This window comes from Gopherus flavomarginatus, chromosome 2 (assembly GCF_025201925.1).
Source record: "Gopherus flavomarginatus isolate rGopFla2 chromosome 2, rGopFla2.mat.asm, whole genome shotgun sequence".
Classification (NCBI taxonomy): Eukaryota; Metazoa; Chordata; order Testudines; family Testudinidae; genus Gopherus; species Gopherus flavomarginatus.
In genome coordinates, this window is record NC_066618.1 from 279,298,143 (window position 1) to 279,320,057 (window position 21,915).

Genomic DNA, 21,915 nt, shown 5'->3' on the forward strand with positions numbered 1-21,915 from the left:
TCTGGAACATATTCCTGGGGGAATTTTGCGCCATTGTGCAATGCAGGTTTGGGGGAAAATTAATATTATGTGCAGAATTTCCTTTTCCTCCCACAGAAATGGTCTGCAGAGCTGCTGGCTGCCACTAGGGGACACTGGACAAGGCAGAGCTCAGCTCATGAATAGACCACACTGCTGGAGGCAGGGGGAGGTACCTGCAGGGTTGCCTGCAGCTGTAGTACCCCAGCACACCCTTAAGGAAGGGGGCAGCATGCAGTAAACTCCCTACAAGCCTGGGACCCAGCATCAGGCTGTTTCGCCTTCTGGATCCTAAGCTTGGGGGTGGGGAGGAGGGTGGGAGGGCAGGGGGCATTGGTTTGCAGGTGTCTGGGCTGGGGGCGGAAATTGGCTCTAGGGGATGGACAGTGCAGGTGTCATAAACGGATAGTTAAGGGTTAATAGAACAGAACAGGAGTACTTCATGTCTTTTGACTGTAAAGAATTAACAAGATCAGTGAGCCTGGCTGTCACCTGACCAGAGGACCAATCAGAGGACAGGATACTTTCAAATCTTGAGGGAGGGAAGTTTTTGTGCTGTGCTGTTAGTTTTGGTGGTTGTTCACTCTGGGGGCTCAAAGGGACCAGACGTGCAACCAGGTTTCTCTCCAATCTCCCTGATACAGGTTCTTATAGATTCAAAATAGTAAATACTAGGTGGTAAGGTGAGTTAGGCTTATGTTTGTTTTCTTTATTTGCAAATGTGTGTTTGGCTGGAAGGATTTTAATTTGTACTTGTATACTTAGGCTGGGAGGGTATTCCCAGTGTCTATAGCTAAAAGACCCTGTACCTATTCCATTTTAAAGTTACAAAAAGATAATTTTTACTGTTTCTTCTTTCTTTTATTAAAAGCTTTTCTTGTTTAAGAACCTGATTGTTTTTATTCTGGTGAGACCCCAGGGGACTGGGTCTGGATCCACCAGGGAATTGGTGGGGAGAAAGGAGGGAAGGGGGAGAGAAAGGTTAATTTCTCTCTGTGTTAGGATTACTTTCTCTCTCAGGGAAAGGCTGGGAGGGGGAGAGAGAAGGAGGGAGGAAGGTGAATTTTCCTCTCTGTTTAAGATTCAAGGAGTTTGAATCACAGTGATCTTCCAGGGTAACCCAGGGAGGGGAAGCCTGGGAGAGGCAACGGTGGGGGAAAGAGTTTTCTTTCCTTGTGTTAAGATCCAGAGGGACTGGGTCTTGGGGGTCCCTGGGCAAGGTTTTGGGGGGACCAGAGTGTACCAGGCACTGGAATTCCTGGTTGGTGGCAGCGCTACAGGTACTAAGCTGGTAATTGAGCTTAGAGGAATTCATGCTGGTACCCCATCTTTTGGACGCTAAGGTTCAGAGTGGGGAATTATACCATGACAGCAGGTGTTTGGGCTGGGGGGCACCCCACAGCTGGGCTCTGGAGCGATAGGGGGTGTGGGTGTCTGCTCTGAGAGGGAGGGGGCAGAGAAACAGGAACTAGGTTGTTGTAGGGGTTTCCTTAACACTCTATTCCTGGGGGAAATGTGTGTGTCTCGGTATTGTTACAGGCATAACTGCTGATAGGTATTTTTGAAATAAATTACAAAATAATTGAAACTAGTGTGATTATAGTGTTATTTTGACAAATAAACATGCAGAATTTTAAAATATTGTGCACAGAATTCCCCTGGGGGTAGGAATTGTATCAAATACCTTACTGAAATCCAGGTAGGATTAGATCTATTGCATTTTCTTTGTCTAGAAAATAGATTCTCTTCTCCAAAGAAATATCAGGTCGTCTGGCATGACCTACCTTTTGTAAAACCATGTTGTACTTTATCCTAGCTACCATTATTTCTATGTTCTTAGCTACTTTCTCTTTCAAAATTTGTTCCAAGACCTTGCATACAACTCAGGTCAAACTAATGAGCCTGTAGTTTCCCATATAACTCCCCGCTCCCCTTCCTTTCTTAAATGTAGGTACTATATTTGCAATTCTCCAGTTATAGGGTACAACTCTCGAGTTTACAGACTCATTAAAAATCCTTGCTACTAGGCTTGCAATTTCATGTGCCAGTTCTTTTAATATTCTTGGATGCAGATTATCTGGGCCACCCAATTTGGTCCCATTAAGATGATTGAGCTTGACTTCCACTTCAGATATGGTGATTTCTACCTCCAATTCCTCAGTCCCATTAGCCACCCTGCCACGGTCCCCATGCACTATTCTTATTAAAAACTGAAGCCAAATATTTGTTTAGCTGTTGAGCCATGCAGAGGTTATCTTTAATCTCTAGCCCCTCCATGCATAGCAGTTACACTACTTCTTTCTTGTTTTCTTTTTATATATAAAGAATCTTTTACTATAGGTTTTAAATTTCCTTTGCAAGGTCCAACTCTGTTTGGCTTTTAGCAATTCTCATTTTCCCCCTACGTTTTCTGATCTCCAAGAAATAGCTTTCCTTTCTCTCCTACTTCCTTCATTACAGTGGGAGCATTACTGATGTTCTTCATGGTGTTTCAGTAGCCCTTAAACTATGCTCCTCTCTCCCTGAAGGATGTACATGTCTGAAGAGTGCTAAGCCATTTGTAGTCGATCTTCCAGGAAAAAAGGTAATAAGATCAACTTGTTTCCTCAATGACACAAAATAGCCACAACTTGTCGTCATTTATTACCTGGTGAATTTTGGTCCAAAGCAACTCTGGAATTCTGTGTCCACTGTTCTCTTACGTATACTGTGCTATCTTTCTTTACCAAAGATCTGGATACATTAGAACCACATATACAAAAACTTACAAGAATGCAATGTTTGCCCCTAGTATCATAAAGTTACTATTTGAACTCTATTCACTCCTTAAAAATCACGGTTGCCATTTGAAAACACCGCACTTGCTGCTGAACTTTGAACATGCTAAAACAGATAATGTAGTCTTAACACTTCTGTTGACTGCTGGTTCCACTCTTGTTCCCACAGAAATGACTGATGGCCTACTAACAGTGAGGAAAGCTTTGAGTTTTCTTTTTAATTGAAAACCAGTATTAACAACTCTCCTCTGAATAAAAGCTATATTCTTTTTACTGCTGTTACATACATGCCTATACCAAAACCTCTCTGCTGATCATACTGTGGTGGCAACCAATTGCAGTTTCAAACCAAAAAAAAACCAAACACAAGGGTCTTTTACTGAATGCTAAATGTTTAGCTCAACCTTAATTTTACCTCATCTAGGTCAACGGGTTTTGTAAATGCTCTGAAACGTCTGTCAATGGCAAGTCGGTGTGTAACATTCCTCAAGAAAATCCTAAGTTCACGTAATGTATCCTCCTCTTGCTCCTCAAGCCGTTTCACCTCCTCTACTGTCAACTGTCGTGGCTCAGGCGGTGGTGCTACTGGAAGGACTTCTAATGCCTGCAAAACTTAAGTCAAAACAGAGGATTTAAGCCAATTTACAGGGTTTAGTTTTTCAATCAATGCATTCTACAACATTCCAATATTTTAGTGAGGTAGAACACAGCTGGTAAAATGATGTTTGTAGCACATCCTAACCTGCTTTCTTTTTTGATTCAGGAGGCTTAGCAGCTTGATTCAGAATTAAATCTTCAAAAAATTTCCTCCTTTCTTCATTTTTAGGCAACTGGATATTGAAAACTTCTCCATAATCATCAACAAATAATTCCTGCACCTAAGAGGGGGAAAAAGGTTATTTATAAAAGACAAATCACAGGAATCCTGTGATATCACAAAAAAGTGCATTTTATGTACATTTTTATACTAAATTGAAGGAGAAACTGAAGAGCACAATACAGAAGCATCAGTGATAAAAGAATTAGTTTCTTGGCTCTAGAAAGCTAGATTCCCTTAATGACTTAAAATAAGGCCTTCATGGAAGCAGCCACATGTGGAATATGAAATAAATTATTTTCACTTGCCCCCCAAATTGAAGACTGTTGTATTAAAGTGCGTCACTGAACTGCAGACTACACTACACTGACAGCTAAATAAAAACAAACAAAAAAACATCATAAATTAGATATTTTTAATTACAGGTTACTAATTTTTACTTTTTCTCCATGTCATCGTCTTAAATTGCTAATGTGGACATTTTGTACTTGTTTCTTTAGTTTCCTAATATGTAGAAATTCAGATTCTACATAAAGATATTTCTTCTACAAAAGTAGTAAACATCTTCACTGAAAGACAAATCCAGGGCCTCATTATCTGTGAGATCATCACAAACTCAAAAAGACATTGATAAGCAAGTGGCCTGTACTATATTTGCAATCAACACCACCTTCTACAAATCAAGAAAGCTGAAATATGTCAACAAGGCTGTAGTCTTTCATCAGGGTTTGCTGTAATAAGTAATACTATTTTTGGCTATGATACTGACAACACATATACACATGCTTAACTTTAAGCACATAAGTAGTCCCCTTGAAGTTGATACGATTGTTTACATGGAGTAATGTTCCATACCTGTCTGAATGTTTTCAGGGTCAGGGCCTTAATTTTCAATATTTTGGTTGTCTCTCCTGTAACAGCAGTTTTATAAAATTCAAGTAGGAAACCCAGCAGTAGGGGCATTAAAACAAAAGCAGCATTTCTAAATTCCGTTCCTTCAAAATTTTAAAGTTGCAATAGCACAAATTTTCAAATTAGTTTTCACAAAACCTCAACAAGATTTAAATCAATGACAGAAAAACTACACATCATTTAAAACTTCTTGACTTAAGCCACTGTACCCTGTTTGGTATTCAAGATTTGGTAGGCTACTTGGAATTTTGTTATCCAGAAGACATTTGGGTCTTTTAGTGCTGGGAAGGGGCTGCATCTCCTTTGAGTAGGGCGAATGCAACTTTAAGTTTAGCGAATGTCTGAAAAAGTGATCTTTGCCTCCTCACTAATCCCAAACAGCAATTAGCTTCCCAATTTACTTTGTCCAAAATATACCACTACACCACATCCAAGAGCAATGGATAATCACGTTAGTATGATGATTCTAGTAAAACCAGTACCGGAATAGTTTATACTGATATTTTAAAAAACTGTCATTAGACTTCAATGTTAACACTACATTGTGTTGAATGGGAGGACTTTGAAACAGTATCTCAGAGAAGTAGAGTATCTCAAGGTCAGTCGTCATTACATTTGTTAACATTCAGGAGTTTTTCTTCTCAGCTTTTTAAAACACAGATTCTGGAGCACAAACATGTGGCTGCATAATCATATTGTTTATATGAGTCCTGCAATGACTGAATAAAATTTTTTTGATGAGTAAACACTTACGTTACCTTATATAACTTCTCTCCTGACATCTACTGTGAAACAGTATTTTTCTACAAATGAAATCTACCGCAAGCAAGGATATTTGTATTTGCTTCTTGCTATGTTTGCCCAAAAGATCACAATCTTGACAGGTTCATAAACCACCAGATCTAGATTAATATTAAAAAGTTATTTGAATTGAAGAGATAAGGATTATATTAAATGCACTGGCAAACAGTACCTCTTCTGGTAGGGCTGCATGATGTACATCTGATGTTGCAAGCAGCAGAACTGGAGCAAATGATGGAATATTCTGTAATAATGTTGTAAATGTAGCTTTCAAAGTGAATCCAACAGTCTCCCACCATAAGTGGACATGTGGAATGTATAATATACTTGGTGCTGTTCTTTTGGCTTCATGGATTAACTAGTAAAAGAAAAGTACTGATTTAGGAATACTGAGAAACACGTTAATAGGTCCCTAACAAATAATTAAAGATCAACTAGTCACTCCTATTTCACAGCTGATATACTAAGCAAGCAACAACTGGGAAAGAACAATTCTTAATACTGAGGCAAACTTCTACCTTGCATCGACTATAAAACAAACCTAGTCATAAATTACAGGTGATTTTGTATAATTTTATTACAATTAATAATGTCTTGCCTAGAGTAGAGGAAAAAAAACAAACAGCCAGGATTGAAGCCTATTTGAATATTACTATAGGCATGACTCTTCCAGAGAGAGGTAGAAACATTAAGAAAAACGTGCACTGATGTAGGTCAAGGAATTTTAACAACACTTTGCTCTGGGATTTTAATTAGCTTCTTATTGTGCACTGTTTACCAGTGGAGACACCAAGAAAGTGGTATGGGGGAAGAATTAATTTTGATGGGATGAGGATAATCATTGTTAGCCTGCCAGCATGGATTCTAATGAAAGATCAATGTGTATTTTGGAAAACTGTCTCCTACCTTCCTTCTGGAAAGATAAAACAAACTGGGAGCAAGAAAAGATGAATCATTTTAAGATGAGAACCTTTGCTGCCAGAGATCAGACAGGGGGGATGGACGTCCAGCCCAGTAGTTAGAGGGCTGACTTGGTCCACAGAATACCTAAGTTCAATTCCCTGGTTTGCCACAAACATCCTGTGTGACCCTGGGCAAGTAACTAGTCTCTCTAGGTCTCAGGTCCCCATCTGTGAAATGAAGGTAATAGTGCTTCCCTACAGAAGTAGATTAAAGATTACAAGGCACTCTGATTATTACTCTGATGGGGGCCACTTAAGTGAAAAAACAGACATAACCACAGATTCAGTCAGCAAAAATCATGGTTTCAGATTTCTAAAAGGGGCAATTTTATAGCTATACTAATAGAATGGTTGGGGAACAGCTAAACACGGTCCTACTGGAATAAGCCCCTTAAAATGCAACAGGTGAAATTGCTCAATTTTGACTTGCTAAATTTTGAGCAAAAAGTTCTCTGAAAACCCACATTTGGAAAAGATAAGAACATGCTGACATTAGGTAGGGCATGGAGTTTTCCATAACTTTCTTAACTCTCATAAGCTAAATAAAGGTTATGTTAACCAATAATTTAGGATGTTACATATGTACTGAACTATGATATTAAAAGATAGAAAATTGCTGAATGGTTTAAAAAAAATAAAGGAAAAAAGAAAAGTAACAGGGTTTCCTAACCTTCCGGAACTACCGTTCTTCAAGATGTATTTCTCATGTTCATTCCAAAGTAGATATGTGCTTGCCCCAAGCACTGATGGCCAGAAAGTTTTTCCCTCAGTGATATCTGTCAGGTTGGCCCTGGAGCCTCCTGGGGCTGCATACTCATAGAACTAGTATAAAAAGGGTCCCACCAACCCTCATCCCCCTCACTTCCTTCTTGTTGGTTAACTTCGATAGAGGGGTGGAGGGAGGGGCTTTTGGAATGGTCATGAGCAACACATCTCGACGAACAACAGTTATGGAAGGTTAGTAACAGTTTTCTTCTTCACATGCTTGCACATGTCCATTCCAAAGTAGGTGACTCCCAAGAATCTGTGCAGGTGGAGGGTTCAGAGTTCATTCCATACTGCTTGGTCGAAACCCATGTCATCTCTCACCTGCTGGTTGATAGCGTAATGAGATGCAAAGGTGTGGACTGACAACCATGTTTTGGCTCTACCAATGTCCTGTATAGGAATCTGAACTACGAATGCTATTGAAGATACTTGAGACCTTGTGGAATCGCCACCAGGGGAGGAGGAGCAGGGACCATCACCAGGTCATAGCACGTGCAGATACAGGAAGCGATCCACGCAGGAATTCTCTAAGCCGAGACTGAAAGGCCTTTCATTTTGTCTGAAAAGCCTGCAAAAAGCTGAGTAGACTTCCAAAATGACTTAGTCCTTTCTATGTAGAAGGCTAGCGCATATCTGACATCCAGCAAGTGGAGTTTCTGTTCCTATCGGTTGGCATGTGGCTTCAGATAGAAAACAGGTAGGAAGATATTCTGGTTACTATGGAGTTACGAGACTACCTTTGAAAGGAAGGCCAATTGTGGCCATATCCGAACCTTGTTCTTGAAGCAGACTGTATAAGGTGCTTCCGACATAAGGGCTTGGATCTCAGAGATCCATCTAGCAGAAGTAATGGCCACCAGGAAGGCCACTTTCCAGGATAGTTAGAGCAGAGAACATGTCAGTGGTTTAAATGGAAGACCTTTTAGCCTTGCCAACACCAATTTGAGGTACCAGGGAGGGAGTAGCTGCTGTACTTGGGAGGTACAATCTCCAGGCCCTTAAGGAAATGACTACAGAATTTGAGAAAACAGAATGGCCATTTTACCCATGGATGGAAAGCTGAAACTGCTGCCAGATGAACCCTAATAGATGACAATGCTTGGACTTCTTATTTCAAGTGGAGCAAGTAATCTAAAATGAAAGGTAGTGTCAACTGTTTAGGCGAGACCCCTTCTGCACAGATCAGATCAAGAATCTTTTCCACTTTGCCAGGTAAGCTCCAAAACCACTCTGGAAAATAGAATTTATTATTCCTACTAGATTTAAAAAAATGTATTATACCTGTGCACATGTTTCTTCAGGTGATGTAGTACTGATTCCAAACAGAACAGAGAGATCCAATGTGTACACCGTGAACTTTTCCAAAGCATGTATTACTGCTGGTGCCAAATGAGAGCCCTGTCCAAACCCGGGCTCTCCAACTATCAAGAGCCTTGGTCTGTAAGATGTTGGCTGACGATAAGCACTTCTAAAACAAGAATTGTGAAGTCAGGAAGTTTTAAATAATTAAAAAATACAAAACAAAAATATTTCCATCAATGTATGAAAACATAGGTGTTAGTCTCTCTCTACTCTACCATAATTTTAGAATACAAACCAATAAATAAATCTGTAGTGTCAAGAATTCTGCTTATTTTCTTACACAAGGCATCAGATATTCCAGAAAAAAACAAAAACAACACACACACACCAGTAAAGCTGCAGTAGTCGAGATTATGGAATACAGTAAATACATATACTTACATTACTTCTATCACAGATTTGTTTTTATTTCATTAGTTCTAATTGTTCAGTCTTTCCACATAGTTTGGCCGTTAATCTAATACCGTCAGATCTACACTGGGGGGAAGAAATCAATCAATCTAAGTTACGCAACTTCAGCTACATGAATAACGTAGCTGAAGTTGACGTACTTAGATCTACTTACTGTGGGGTCTTCACTACGGTGAGTCGACTGCTGCCGCTCCCCCGTCAACTCTGCCTGCGCCTCTCTCCAAAGCTAGAGTACAAGAGTCGACGGGAGAGCGCTTGGGGGAAATCGACTTATTGCGTCCAAACTAGATGCAATAAATTGATCCCCACTAGATCAATTGCTGCCCGCCAGTCTGGCTGGTAGTGAAGACAGACCCTCAGTGTAGTACTGGTCTTCGCAACCATACTATTACAATGCACTTAATGGCTAGAATCTGACATGAAATAGGTGTACATCTTTAAGTTCTGTAAATTAGAACATTTCCTCCATAGTAAAAGGAATTTGGCAGTATCTCACTGCAATAACTGGTAGTCCAACCCAAACTAAAACTCCACAAAAATATGACTTTTCAAACAAATTTTTGATGATTCTCATAATAAGTCAGTAAAAATTATAATTTAAAAAAAGATTAGACTAGCCGTTGTGAAATCAAGTAGCGAATGACATAACAGAAGGGGCTGGGGGGAACAACCATCTGTTACTTGTATTCCATTGTAACTATGTTCAAATATATAAACTTGGAAACTAAAAGTATAAAGGCACCAAAAAATGTCTAAAATAAAAACTACCAATGTGATTCAGAGACAGGCCAAACTTTAGATCTCAATCCTATAAGGTGCTCTAAAGGGTAAGTGGGATGAATCTCCAAATCTCTGTGCCCCAAGCTTGAGACTCTCCTTGGAATAAATTGCCTAGGGAGGTTGTGGAATCTGCATCTCTGGAGATATTTAAGAGTAGGTTAGATAAATGTCTATCAGGGATGGTCCAGACAGTATTTGGTCCTGCCATGAGGGCAGGGGACTGGACTCAATGACCTCTCGAGGTCCCTTCCAGTCCTAGAGTCTATGAATCTATGAAAGATTAGAGGCCTTTTTCCCTAAATTTGGTCAGTTCTAATCAGATATTTTAAAACAATTTTATCTGCTTGTTTCTATGTTTATTTCTGGCAAAGACTGGTGCGAGAAAGCAAAACCCTTCCCCCTCCCAAAAAAGGAAACAAAACCCAGAACATCTCCCTTGCACCAAAGGATTCAGCAGCCTAAATCAATCTGAAGATCAAAGAGAGAAGTACCTGTTAAAACTAAGGACATTTGCTTTCTGCTTATTAGGTGTTTTCTGGGAAAGTGGATTTTCAAACACTGAAGGCACTTCCTCATCACTATACATTAAGTCACTTTCTAAAATATGACTTGCAACATCTGAAAAACAAAAAAGTTCATTAACTCTCCTGGGAACTTTGTATCACCCACTTGCAAAGAAAAAAGTTTAATTTACAATTCAATGCGCTAGTCTGTGGTGGTTCATTCAATCCAAAGACACCTTAGAGAAACAGCCATCAGTCTGGTAGCACGTGTAATTCTGTGGGCAAGTTAATGACAGAAAGAAAGTGAGGTGTCATTTCATTAGTAAAAATCTACAGAAACAATTTCAATGGTGTCGCCCTCTGCAGCATGGCCCAGCTTACAGCTCCAGGTCCTTTGGTTGGTGGTAATGAGTCGAGTTTGGCATCATGCGAAAGCCCTTTGTATATAAAAGACAAATGGTACCAAACATGACAAACCTAGAACTGTATAGAGATATATTCAAGAAAAATGGTAAAAAAAAAAAAATAAAATAAAAAAAAAAAACCAAAATTTTAAAAGGGCTAGCTCAGTGGTTTGAGCATTGGCCTGCTAAACCCAGGGTTGTGAGTTCAATCCCTGAGAGGGCCACCTAGGGATCTGGGGCAAAAATCAGTACTTGGTCCTGCTAGTGAAGGCAGGGGGCTGGACTTGATGACCTTTCAGGGTCCTTCCAGCTCTACGAGATAAGAATAAAATATATATGGTGATATACCTACAAGTCTGTCAAACATGTAGCCTTCACAAAGTTAAAATGTGGCCCTTACCTGACAGTACTATGTTATCAGCTAATGCTCAAAACATACCTGATTAATTTTTTTTTTTTTTAGTGTTACAGATTACTATAAATGGAAGGGTGCTTCAAGTAGGGCAGACAAGCGATTAAAAAAATTAATTGCAATTCATCATGCTGTTAATAGAATACTATTTAAATAAATATTTTTGGATGTTTTCTACATTTTCAAATATATTGATTTCAGTTACAACAATACAAATTGTAACAATGCTCACTTTATTTTTATTACAAATATTTGCACTATTAAAAACAGTATTTTTCAATTCATCTAATACAAGTACTGTAGTGCAATTTCTTTATCATGAAAGTTGAATTTACAAAAATGTAGAATTATGTACAAAAATAGCTGCATTCAAAAATAAAACATAAAAGTTTAGAGCCTACAGGTCCACTCAGTCCTATTTCTTGTTCAGCCAATTGCTCAGACAAATTCATTTACATTTGCAGGAGAGCATGCTGTCTGCTTCTTGTCACAATGTCACCTGAAAGTGAGAACAGGTGTTCGCATGGAACTGTTGTAGCCAGCATCGCAAGATATTTACATGCCAGATACTCTAAAAAGATTCATATGTCCCTTCTTGCTTCATCCACCATTCTAGAGGACATGCATTCATGCTAATGATAGGTTCTGCTCGATAGCAATCCAAAGCAGTGCAGATTGACGCATGTTCATTTTCATCAATTTGAATCAGATGCCACCAGCAGAAGGCTGATTTTCTTTTTTGGTGGTTTGGGTTCTGTAGTTTCCACGTCGGAGTGTTGCTCTTTAAAGACTTCTGAAAGCATGCTTCACGTCTCGTCCCTCTTAGATGTTGGAAGGCACTTCAGATTCTTAAACCTTGGGTCAAGTGATGTAGCTATCTTTAGAAGTCTCACATTGGTACCTTCTTGGCTTTTTGTCATATCTGCAGTGAAAAAGTGTTCTTAAAAATGAACAACAGGTGCCGAGTCATCATCTGAGGCCATGGCTACACTTGCAGTTTTGCAGCGCTGGTAGTTACAGCTGTGTTCGTACAGCTGTGTAGGGCCAGCGCTGCAGTGTGGCCACATTTGCAGCACTTGCAGCGCTGTTGGGAGTGGTGCATTGTGGGCAGCTATCCCAGCATTCAAGTGGCTGCAACGTGCTTTTCAAAAGAGGGGGGTGGGGTGGAATGTGACAGGGAGCGTGGAGGAGACAGACAGAATGGATTTTTGGAGTTGACACTGTTCTCAGCTCCCTGCCTTGCAAGTTCTAAGGATTGGAAGATACACAGTGCCTACCTTCAATCATTTTAAAAGTTCTAACTCCCTTCCCCCATTCCTCTCTCATTCACTAAATGCAAATTATGTACTGCTAAATACCCGTCAGACCAGATAAGCAACTGCTCAACACGGACTTCCCCCTCTGCTGTGTGAGCGTGCTGTTTCTCTCTTCAAGCAAACAGCTGTGAACATTCCAAAGTAATTCCCCTGCCTGCCTCCGCTCCCTCAGCAAACAGGAGCTGTGTTTGTTTTTTAAATAAGCCGTTTGGCTGAACTCTGAGCTCTCCCTTTCTTCCGGTTTGTTGTGGACAGGAATTCTGGGATACCTCCTTATACCCTGGAGGTCAATAAAAGCGCTGGTGGGTGTCCACACTTGCTGACCAGCGCTGGATCACCAGCGCTGGAATCCCTACACCCGAGGCTCGACCGGGTGTACAGCCAGCGCTGCAACCAGGGAGTTGCAGCGCTGGCCGTGCTTTGCAAGTGTGGCCACATCCTAAGTTGCAGCGCTGTAACCCCCTCACCAGCGCTGCAACTCTCTAGTGTAGCCATGGCCTGAGACTACAATAATATGAAATAGATGGCAAAATGTGAGTAAAACAGAGTCGGAGACGCACAGTTCTCCCCCAAGGAGTTCAGTCACAAATTTAATTAACACTTTTTTTTTTTTTTAAAAACGATCATTATCAGCATGGAAGCATGTCCTCTGGAATGGTGGCTGAAGAATGAAGGGACACAAGTATTTAGCATATCTGGCACATAAATACCTTGCAATGCCGACTACGAAAGTCCCATGTGAACGTCTGTTCTCACTTACTAGTAACATTGTAGATAAGAAGTGGGCAGCATTATCTCCCATAAATATAAACGAAGTTGTGTGTCCTGCTGATTGGCTGAACAAGAAGTAGGAATGAGTGGACTTGTAGGCTCTGAAGTTTGGCATGGTTTTGTTTGAGTGCAGTTATGTAACAAACATCTATGTCTGTAAGTTGTATTTTCACCATAAAGAGATTGCACTACAGTGCTTGTATGAGGTGAACTGAAAAATACTATTTCCTTTATCAATTTCACAGTGCAGATATTTGTAATAAAAAATATAAAGTGAACAGTGTACACTTTGTATTCTGTGTTGTAACTGAAATCAATATATTTGAAAAAGTAGAAAAACCATCCAAAAATATTTAATAAATAATAGAATACCAATTGAAACTTAACAGTGTGATTAAAACTGCAATTAATCATGATTAATTTTTTGAGTTAATCACAAATTGACGGCAATTAATTGACAGCCACACTTCAAGGTGATTTGCCATTAAGGACAAAAAAGAAGTGATTCGGTGGTATTGCTTATGTTCTTTATTATTTCAAGAGTTGTGATGCAGCACTGGTTAAGACATCAGCATCCAGCCAGAAATTACTGGAATCCACCCACAAATGGTATACAGAGTTACATAACAAACAATTAATTACAATCCCAAAGAATTTATAACAAAACCCTGGTTTTTGCTTTGGTCTTGATCATTTTTAGGCATCAACAGGGAGGTAAAGAATACTGACTGGTAGCTGATTCTTTGGAGAATACCACCAGAGGGGACCTGATTAAAAACACAATGCTGATGGCACCTTACATGCTATAAAAAGTGCACCCATAAGTTGAATTTGGCAAGGTCGTAAAGGAAGTACAACTGAACACCATGCCAGGGCAAATACCAGCTGTGGGCAAGACTCCATTTTTATGTGTTTTGAGAAGAAAACCTGCTTGTTCTGCAGTAAGCTCGAAGCCCAAAGGCATCCATTAAGCATATAGTTGCAACATGTGAGACAGTAAGAAACTGTATGAAGCAATTACTCTCAAGTGAGAACATTCCACAAAAATTTTGGTTAAGCATGTGCACTGACCCAAAGACATCCATGAATATGACACTGCATATCACATTGAATGCTACACCAAGACCATACCTATGTGTTGCATCAAAAGGTAAAAGCAATAGAAAAATACTGATTTTATTACTGCGAACTGTGCAACTCGGAGTTTATAAGTTGTATTTCAGAGATTCTAATGGATGGGGAAGTGGTAGCAATGTGGAGTACAAGGGTTTCATTCTATCACAAAGACTAATGCACGAGTGCCTGAGTAAAAAAAGACAGGTTTCCAACACATACACAAACACACAATTGAGGTACATGAATAATCTACAACCACAAGTTGCCATTGGTTTAACAATTAATTCCAAAACCTATAATAAATTCTTTCTGCAGTTTGCTGTAGTCTGTGGAGGAAACCAAACTACTCTGTCTGGAGACTACAATTGCAAATAAAGTTCTTTGCCATATGGAATTCAATGAAGGGTTGTACATCCCTCTAGACCTCATCAAGGGTAGTTTTATATTCTGTCCTGCAGATTACCTAGACTTCCTTGAAGATACAGCAGATAGCAAAGGTACCTTTCATGCTACTGTTATGGTCTGCTATCAAGAGCATATTATTGGGGATCAGTCCCTCAATTTCTCTCTGAACCAGCAAAGAACCGTTCCTTGACTCACTCACTTTCCTGTTAAGGTCCAATAATTCTGAAGCCAAGAAGTCCAGTTTTCAATGAAGCAGTAGCTAAAGTCGACTACAGTAGAGCCTTCTACATTCACTAACCTTGTTAACCTTCCCAAAGTTATTGTGAATGTTAGTGGGAGTGCATCCCAGTAACATTCACAATAAAAAAAACTTTGTTATTGTGCAAAAATGGGATGCACTTCAGGAGGAAAAAAATTACTAAGTATGGCTTTAGCTGAAGAGATAGAAGATGTACCCTCAAATGTTCCGGACACCCAGGCCATACCATACTACATTATTTCAGGAGAAAGGTATATTCCACCATGGTCAGCCTTTAACTCAGCAATCCGTAAGGTGCCATAGCAAATGGCCACGTATGTATCCTGCCAATGATACCTGCTAGCCCCACTGATCACTCTATTCCGTTAACATTCCTTATGCAGATGCAATGCATGAACAATACAACTGCTACTCCTGGGGAAAGTCTGAGCCACTGCGCACACACAGAATTCATGTCCCACGCAGAATTTTTTTTTCTCCCCACAGAAAATACATCCTGCTGGAGAAGTGCTACAGTTACACCTTTTGCCCACCAGGAGTTGCTGTGGCGTAGAAAGAGGTGGGAGCAGCCCCAGCTGAGGATAGGGAAGAGAAGAGGCTGTGTTCCTCATAGCATCTTGCCCATGGGGCCAGTCAGGAGGCACAGGACGTGGGAGGAATGGGCAATGTAGGACACATGGGTCTGGGGGAGAAGAAGGGGAAAACAAAAAAAACAAAAAAAAACAAAAAAAAGACAGGTGGGAACACTTCATTCAGTGCTACAGAGAAAATACTGGACTGTGAAGAAGTCCACCTCATGTCTGATATGTAAGCAGAGGAATCAATTAAAAATATCACTGGAAAGAAGAAGTGACTTCATTGTATTGCATCTGTCCAATACAGAAATCAATGACTCCATGAACGTTTCCAATGTCACAGTGAAGAAGCTAGTGTCTCATACTTGCAGGTGGGATGAGTTAATCACATACTTTGCAAGAAAAATGCTCCAACATATGAACAATTGCTCAAAAATTTTTGTTGTCACATGGCATAATGAAGCTGCTGCCTTGTGCTGTTCAGTGGAGTTTCTTTGTTGGTTCCCATGAGGACGCTGACACTAACATTTTCTTGGACTGCCATCAACAGGGCTGGCTCCAGCTTATCTGCCGCCCCAAGTGGCAAAAAAAGACGAGCGGGGGCACTTGGGCGGCAGCTCAATATCACCGCTTCTTCAGCGGTGAGTCCTCCCTCTCTGGCAGCAGCTCAAAGGGGAAGAGAGGGAATGAGGGCCCTGCTGCTGAATTCCAGCTTCGCTGATGCCTGGAGCTGGCCCTGCATCAATGCCACAGAGAGGTGTGCTACTAAACTCCAGATTTTTGCACAAGACACAGATGTTCTAGTGCTCTCAGTGCTACCGAAGACTTCTGCAAGATTCTGTTTTTGTGCTGCTGGGAAATGGAATTGCTGTATATTCCTCAGAGATGTGTTCCTAGCACTCTGACCATTGAAAGCAGCTCTTTCAGGATATGACGACACTACTGGAAGGCTGTCTCTCCTTGCTTACAGACAGCCCCCCAAACCTGAAGCAAATATTCACCAGCAACCACACATGACAGAACAAAAACACTAACCCAGGAACCTATCCTTGTAACAAAGCCCAATGCCAACTCTGTCCACAAATCTACTCAAGTGACATCATCATAGGACCTAATCACATCAGCCATGCCATCAGGGGCTTGTTTACCTGCACATCTACCAATGTGATATATGCCATCATGTGCCAGCAATGCCCCTCTGCCATGTCTGGTTTGGCCAATGTACAGTCTCTACGCAAAAGAATAAATGGACACAAATCTGACATCAGGAATCATAACATTCAAAAACCAGTACACTTCAACCTCCCTGGCCACTCAGTAACAGACTTAAAGGTGGCACTTCTGCAACAGAAAAGCTTCAAAAACAGACTCCAATGAGAAACTGCTGAACTTGAATTAATATGCAAATTAGACACCAACTTAGGCTTGATTAGAGACTGAGAATGGCTGAGCCATTAAACACATTGAATCTATTTTCCCATGTTAAGTATTCTCCCACCTCTTGTCAAACTGTCTGTAATGGGCTATCTTGATTATCACTACAAAAGTTTCTCTTAATTAGCCTCTTAAGAGTTGGTAGGACAACACCCACCTTTTCATATATGTGTATTATATATCTCCTTACTATGTGCTCCATTCTATGCATCCGATGAAGAGGGCTGTAGCCCACAAAAGCGTATGCTCAAATAAATGTTAGTCTCTAAGGCACCCCAAGTACTCCTGTTCTTTTTGCGGATACAGACTAACATGGCTGCTACTCTGAAACCTAGAATTATAAACAGTTAATGTTAAAAAGTTTCGGGAAGGGACAAAATCCTCATACTTTAGGTTTTGCAATCAATCCCTACCTATTAGGGATTATGAGGAGACTTTACTGAGCATCTAGATTATTCCGCATCTGCCTAGTGGAGGTTTCTTGCACCTTCTCTGAAGAATCTGGTATTGGCCATTTTTGGAGACAAGCTACTATAGTAGATGAATCAGAGGTCTGCTCCAATATGGCAGTTCTCATGTTCTGGGCTTTAGCATTACCGCACTGAGATGAATGAGTGTAGTTCACACCTCTCAGATCTATTATTCCATGCTATCTCAAGACAAAGGAATACAATTACAGTAGAACCTCAGTTATAAACACTTCAGGAGTGGAGGTTGTTCATAACACTGAACAAAACGTTATGGTTGTTCTTTCAAAAGTTTACAACTGAACATTGACTTAATGCCGCTTTGAAACTTTACTACGCATTTTTCTTCTGCAGCTTTCCCTTTATTTGTTTTTAATAGTTTAAGTTTAACACAGTTCTGTACTGTATTTGGTTGATTTTTTTTCGTCTCTGTTGCTGCCTGATTGTGTACATCCGATTTCAAATGAGGTGTGTGTTTGACTGGTCAGTTCATACCTTTGGTGTTCGTAACTCTGAGGTTCTACTGTATGCTCTATTATACATATGGGATGCTCTTGTAAATGTAAGATATGAATTAAAGCCTAAATTTCTTTCAACAAAATTCTGTGTCTGGGGTAGATTCCACAGACACAGAACCATGGAAGACTCTGCCCTCATAAATAACCAAAGTATACACACAAAAAATTGGAAAATATAAAATAGATTTAGTGTGTTAATGTCACAAATTAAAGAAAAGCTTTTACCTTGACAGAAATATGCAAGAATTCAAAATAAATAAAAATAATAAAAGGAGTGTTTTACCTGTCTTTTGTCCTTTTTTCATTCCAAGCTCCACATGTGGAAACACTCTTTGTAGGGCTCCTAAAATTCTGTGAAGTGTTTTTTCAAGCAGTGGTTTCGAAATGGCTGAGAGTGCTTGGCCAGGTGAAGTCACAGCTCTTTGAGAAGCTGGTATAGTCTTCTGCATAGCCACAACAAAATCCTTAGCTGTTATTTTAATGGAAGAGATATCCAACTGCAACTTCTCACTGCTAGTGTATATCTGAGGATAACGTCGGCGCAAAGCACACAAAGCAGCTTCAGAACATATGGACTTAATATCTGCACCACAATATCCTATGAACAAATATGTGAAATTTAGTTCTCTGTCTCACACAATCAAAAAAAAAAAAAAAAAAAAAAATCTAGGAGCAGCATATACAAAGCTAGAGTATGTAACTATCTGACCCAGCAGAAGATGAAGCCTAACAGAAGCAACATGCTCCACCTTCTGGGGAAAAAAAGGAAGGGATATAGGTAAAAAATGCCTCATTCTGCTATCTGCCCAACTACTCTGCTGGTGGTCTTCTCGGCCTGTGCAAAGCCCCACTGAGGTAAGTGGGGCCCTGAGCAGACTCATTGCAAGACTGGGTTCTTAGTGGCCTAGATGGACTTCTAAAAGAGAACTGCATCCAGCCCCCTTTGCCAGAAGAATGGTGAAAGTGTGAGTGTTAAAAATAAATGTCTATGTTCATATAAAAAACAAACCCATAACAATAAGTGAATGAAAAGTCAAAGAAAAATAAGTATTTTAATTAAATAATCTTCGTATTAAGCTTTTAGATGAAAACTTATTTTTATGTGTGCTAAACTATAAGTTAGTCACTTGTATTCTCTGATAACTCTTTTGGTTCTTAATCTTACCAACACATTTTTCTGCTAACTCTTCAAGAAACGTGTCCAATGGCTTAGGGGTCCAGTCTCTCGTGTGAATCTTGAGGATCTCTTTTCTGGCCTAGAAATAAAGACTTTTTAAACAAAGAGCACATCTTGTTTTCTCCCTGTAAAAACCTTTAATTTAAAAGTAGATGACAATATAATCACCTCTTTTCTTAAAAAGGAAATGTTGATATTACTAGAATTTACTTGCCTAAAATAGTGATAGCTACTTTCAACAAATTTAAGGTTTTAGATGCTTCTTAAATTGGACACACTTCTTTTCAGGTTTTCCTTTTAACAAGGAAAGCCATTGAAGGCTCCCAGGACAAAAAGTGAGCTCTCTTAAGTTTAAGACTAATGATCTTGGAAGAATTCTCTCCACTTCTAGATCAGGTTGGTATTCCTGGGCTGCCCCTCTGCAGCCCTAGTACCCTTTCTGTGGGCCCTTAACTCAGCCTGTGGCTTTGTTAGGCTGGAGCTCCTCAGTTCCCTCTGCTCTTCCACTGCTTCACCCTAGGTACCCTCCTCAGCTTCCCAGGCAGCCAGGCCCTTCTCTCTCTAAGGAGCTAGAGAGAGAGTGTGTGTCGTTCCTTCTGGCCCACCACCCTCTTATAAGGGCCAGCTAGGCCCCGATTGCACTGGCTACACCTGTGGCTGCTTTCCCAATCAGCCCAGCTTTTCCCCTGCCACAGCCCTCTCCCAGGAACTGTTTTAAGCCCTTCAAGGCAAAAGCGGGGTAACCACCCCACTAAGGGATCCCAATCCAGGGTCCTAAAGGAGTGGTGCAGTATCTGGACCACTTGGTCCTCCCCAAGTTACACTGCCTTACGGGTCACTTCCTGCTGGGCTGTGGCTCCTCTGTCTGGGACTTGGTCCCAGTCTTAGCAGTACAGTATCAGCACAGTCCACCAGGGAACAATATCTCCTCCTTTCACAGGCCTCTCTTGGGTTCCCAACTGCAAAATGGGGTGGAGAATATGGATCACTGCTTCCACAGTGGCCTTACTAATGCTGTAATCACTCTTCCCAACAGTTCCCAGTGTCAGCCTCACTTCCTGGCACAGCCTGTAGCTCTTTCCCCTCCTTGCCTCTGCCCTTTTAAGCTGTCCCCACAACTGCAGCATGCCTGGCAGCTGCTAAGGAATGTGGTCTCTCTTGCCCAGTACTGCCCCATGCCTTGCTCTAGGTTAATATGCGGGTCTGTAAACCACATCATACAGTGAAAGTTGGTTTCAATCTCCAGTGTCATTTACTTTAAAATGAGTTTTACCAATACCGACGTTTGCTCTAAAAGATCTTAACAGACCATTTCCCCAGGAGTTATGCTTTACTAAGACAAAATTCACAGGTTCACAATGCCTTAGTGCCTTAAAGTGGCCCAGACATCTCTGCTCCATAGAATAACCGTGTCATCAGTTCCTTTTAAAAAGGTGGTAACACAGAGAGAAGTAAAAATACAGCAAGAGGAAGATATTGTTTCCACATAACTCAACCGGTAGACTTATAGACATGTGCATCAGGGAAGTAGAGGTAAGACTGACATAATTAGGACAAGAACCTTCAGGCCTTTCATCCTTTTGCAGCATGTGGAGGGAAAAATCTGGATTATAGATCTTTGGACCTAGCCATCTACTTCGACAGTGTCAAGGTATCCCCAAATTTATTTTAGTGCAACTCCCATTTCCTTAATTTTTAATTTTATATGAAACAGAGAAGACCCTCAGCTTAAAGTTTTTGACATCAAGGAGAAGGACTAGCTATTCTGAGTTGTTCATATTTAATATTTCTACTCATACTTTTCGATTAAACAGCAGGGGCATTTTCAACAAGTGGAACAAAAATTTAAAGCTCTTCATCCCAGCTGAGTCTGAATGTTTCTCACAGCCCAGTTCAAGTACGTAAGAGAACTACCAACAAAAACATCAATTCAATAATGCCCAATAGGTAACCTGATCATATACTGTGTTGAATCTGAGCTAACCTGCACTTCTTTTCTTGGGTTTCAATAATTTTAGTATGATTAGACATATGTCACTAGGTACCAGGATTAAAAATAAAATATTTTTAAGCCAAGCACTGCCAGTGGGCCTGCAGGTGGCTGCCTGCATGGACATGGAGCCCACGGTACAGTGGAAGCAGAAACTCTAGGCCAGGACTGAAAGGAGGACGACGAACATTCAGCTGTGGGGTGCTACTGAACCATTCCTGCCAGGGGACAGCCCCCACAATACTGGCTGGTGAGTGAGTGGGGTCACAACAACAGTTGAGCTGCAGAGGGTTCTTTGCATGGCTGTTGGGTTGGTGACACCTAGTTCCTTCAGGTGAGAGAAAGTCTGTGATCCTGGTGGGACAGAGCAGAGATCCAGGGCCAAGGCTGTTAGGAGGAAGACAAATCTCTAGCTTCAGGGGAGACTACCCCACTGCTGAATGGCTCTGTCCCCAGCCAAGAGCCATTCAGCAGTGGGTGGCCTCCCCTGTGTGGCTGGAGGCTCGTTCTCCAGGCCGGGGTGTCTCTTCTGCCACACCAAGACAGCAGCCTTTCCTGCACCTTCCGCCTGCAGGGACTGGGCATCACTGGCTGCGCAAGAAGCCCTCTGCAGCACCACTGCCAGGGGAGTGTGGCTGTGACAAATGGAGCTGTAGAGGGTTCTCTGCACTGCTGCAGGACCTCTGACACTAGATTTCTGCAGGTGCAAGGAAGGTCAGGGGAGGTTGCACTCCTGCTGACTGTTACCAATCAATATTTTTTTACTGACATACATCGATTACAATAAAATGCTGCCAAGCCTAACCACAGAATGTTCATGATGAATTCAAATGTTTTAGGCAGTGGTACATTGTAGCACTTTAAGCACTGCATCCAACTTCACCATGTGACTATTCACACACTTAGTCACAAAAGAAAAAACGTTTGCTTAAATAGATTACTAGATGGGGATTTAACACA

The 21,915-nt window shown here is 40.8% G+C and overlaps 1 protein-coding gene and 1 long non-coding RNA gene across 10 annotated transcripts in view; one reads left to right on the forward strand and one right to left on the reverse strand.

The window, feature by feature from the left end:
• Window positions 1–3,928, forward strand: part of LOC127045419 (uncharacterized) — a 40,222-nt gene extending 36,294 nt beyond the window's left edge. For all 4 annotated transcript variants that reach the window (XR_007772684.1, XR_007772682.1, XR_007772681.1 and 1 more), the window contains one exon: window positions 3,622–3,928. This is a non-coding gene — a long non-coding RNA (uncharacterized LOC127045419). The remainder of the gene's footprint in view (window positions 1–3,621) is intronic.
• The window catches only part of ATAD2 (ATPase family AAA domain containing 2), an 89,778-nt gene that overhangs the window by 27,341 nt on the left and 40,522 nt on the right, over window positions 1–21,915 (reverse strand). For all 6 annotated transcript variants that reach the window (XM_050940581.1, XM_050940585.1, XM_050940583.1 and 3 more), the window contains exons 15-21: window positions 18,954–19,044; window positions 18,072–18,386; window positions 10,100–10,226; window positions 8,337–8,523; window positions 5,498–5,683; window positions 3,538–3,673; window positions 3,211–3,407 (exon numbers count right to left, since the gene is read on the reverse strand). In XM_050940581.1, coding sequence (XP_050796538.1) covers window positions 3,211–3,407; window positions 3,538–3,673; window positions 5,498–5,683; window positions 8,337–8,523; window positions 10,100–10,226; window positions 18,072–18,386; window positions 18,954–19,044 — 1,239 coding nt within the window. The remainder of the gene's footprint in view (window positions 1–3,210; window positions 3,408–3,537; window positions 3,674–5,497; window positions 5,684–8,336; window positions 8,524–10,099; window positions 10,227–18,071; window positions 18,387–18,953; window positions 19,045–21,915) is intronic.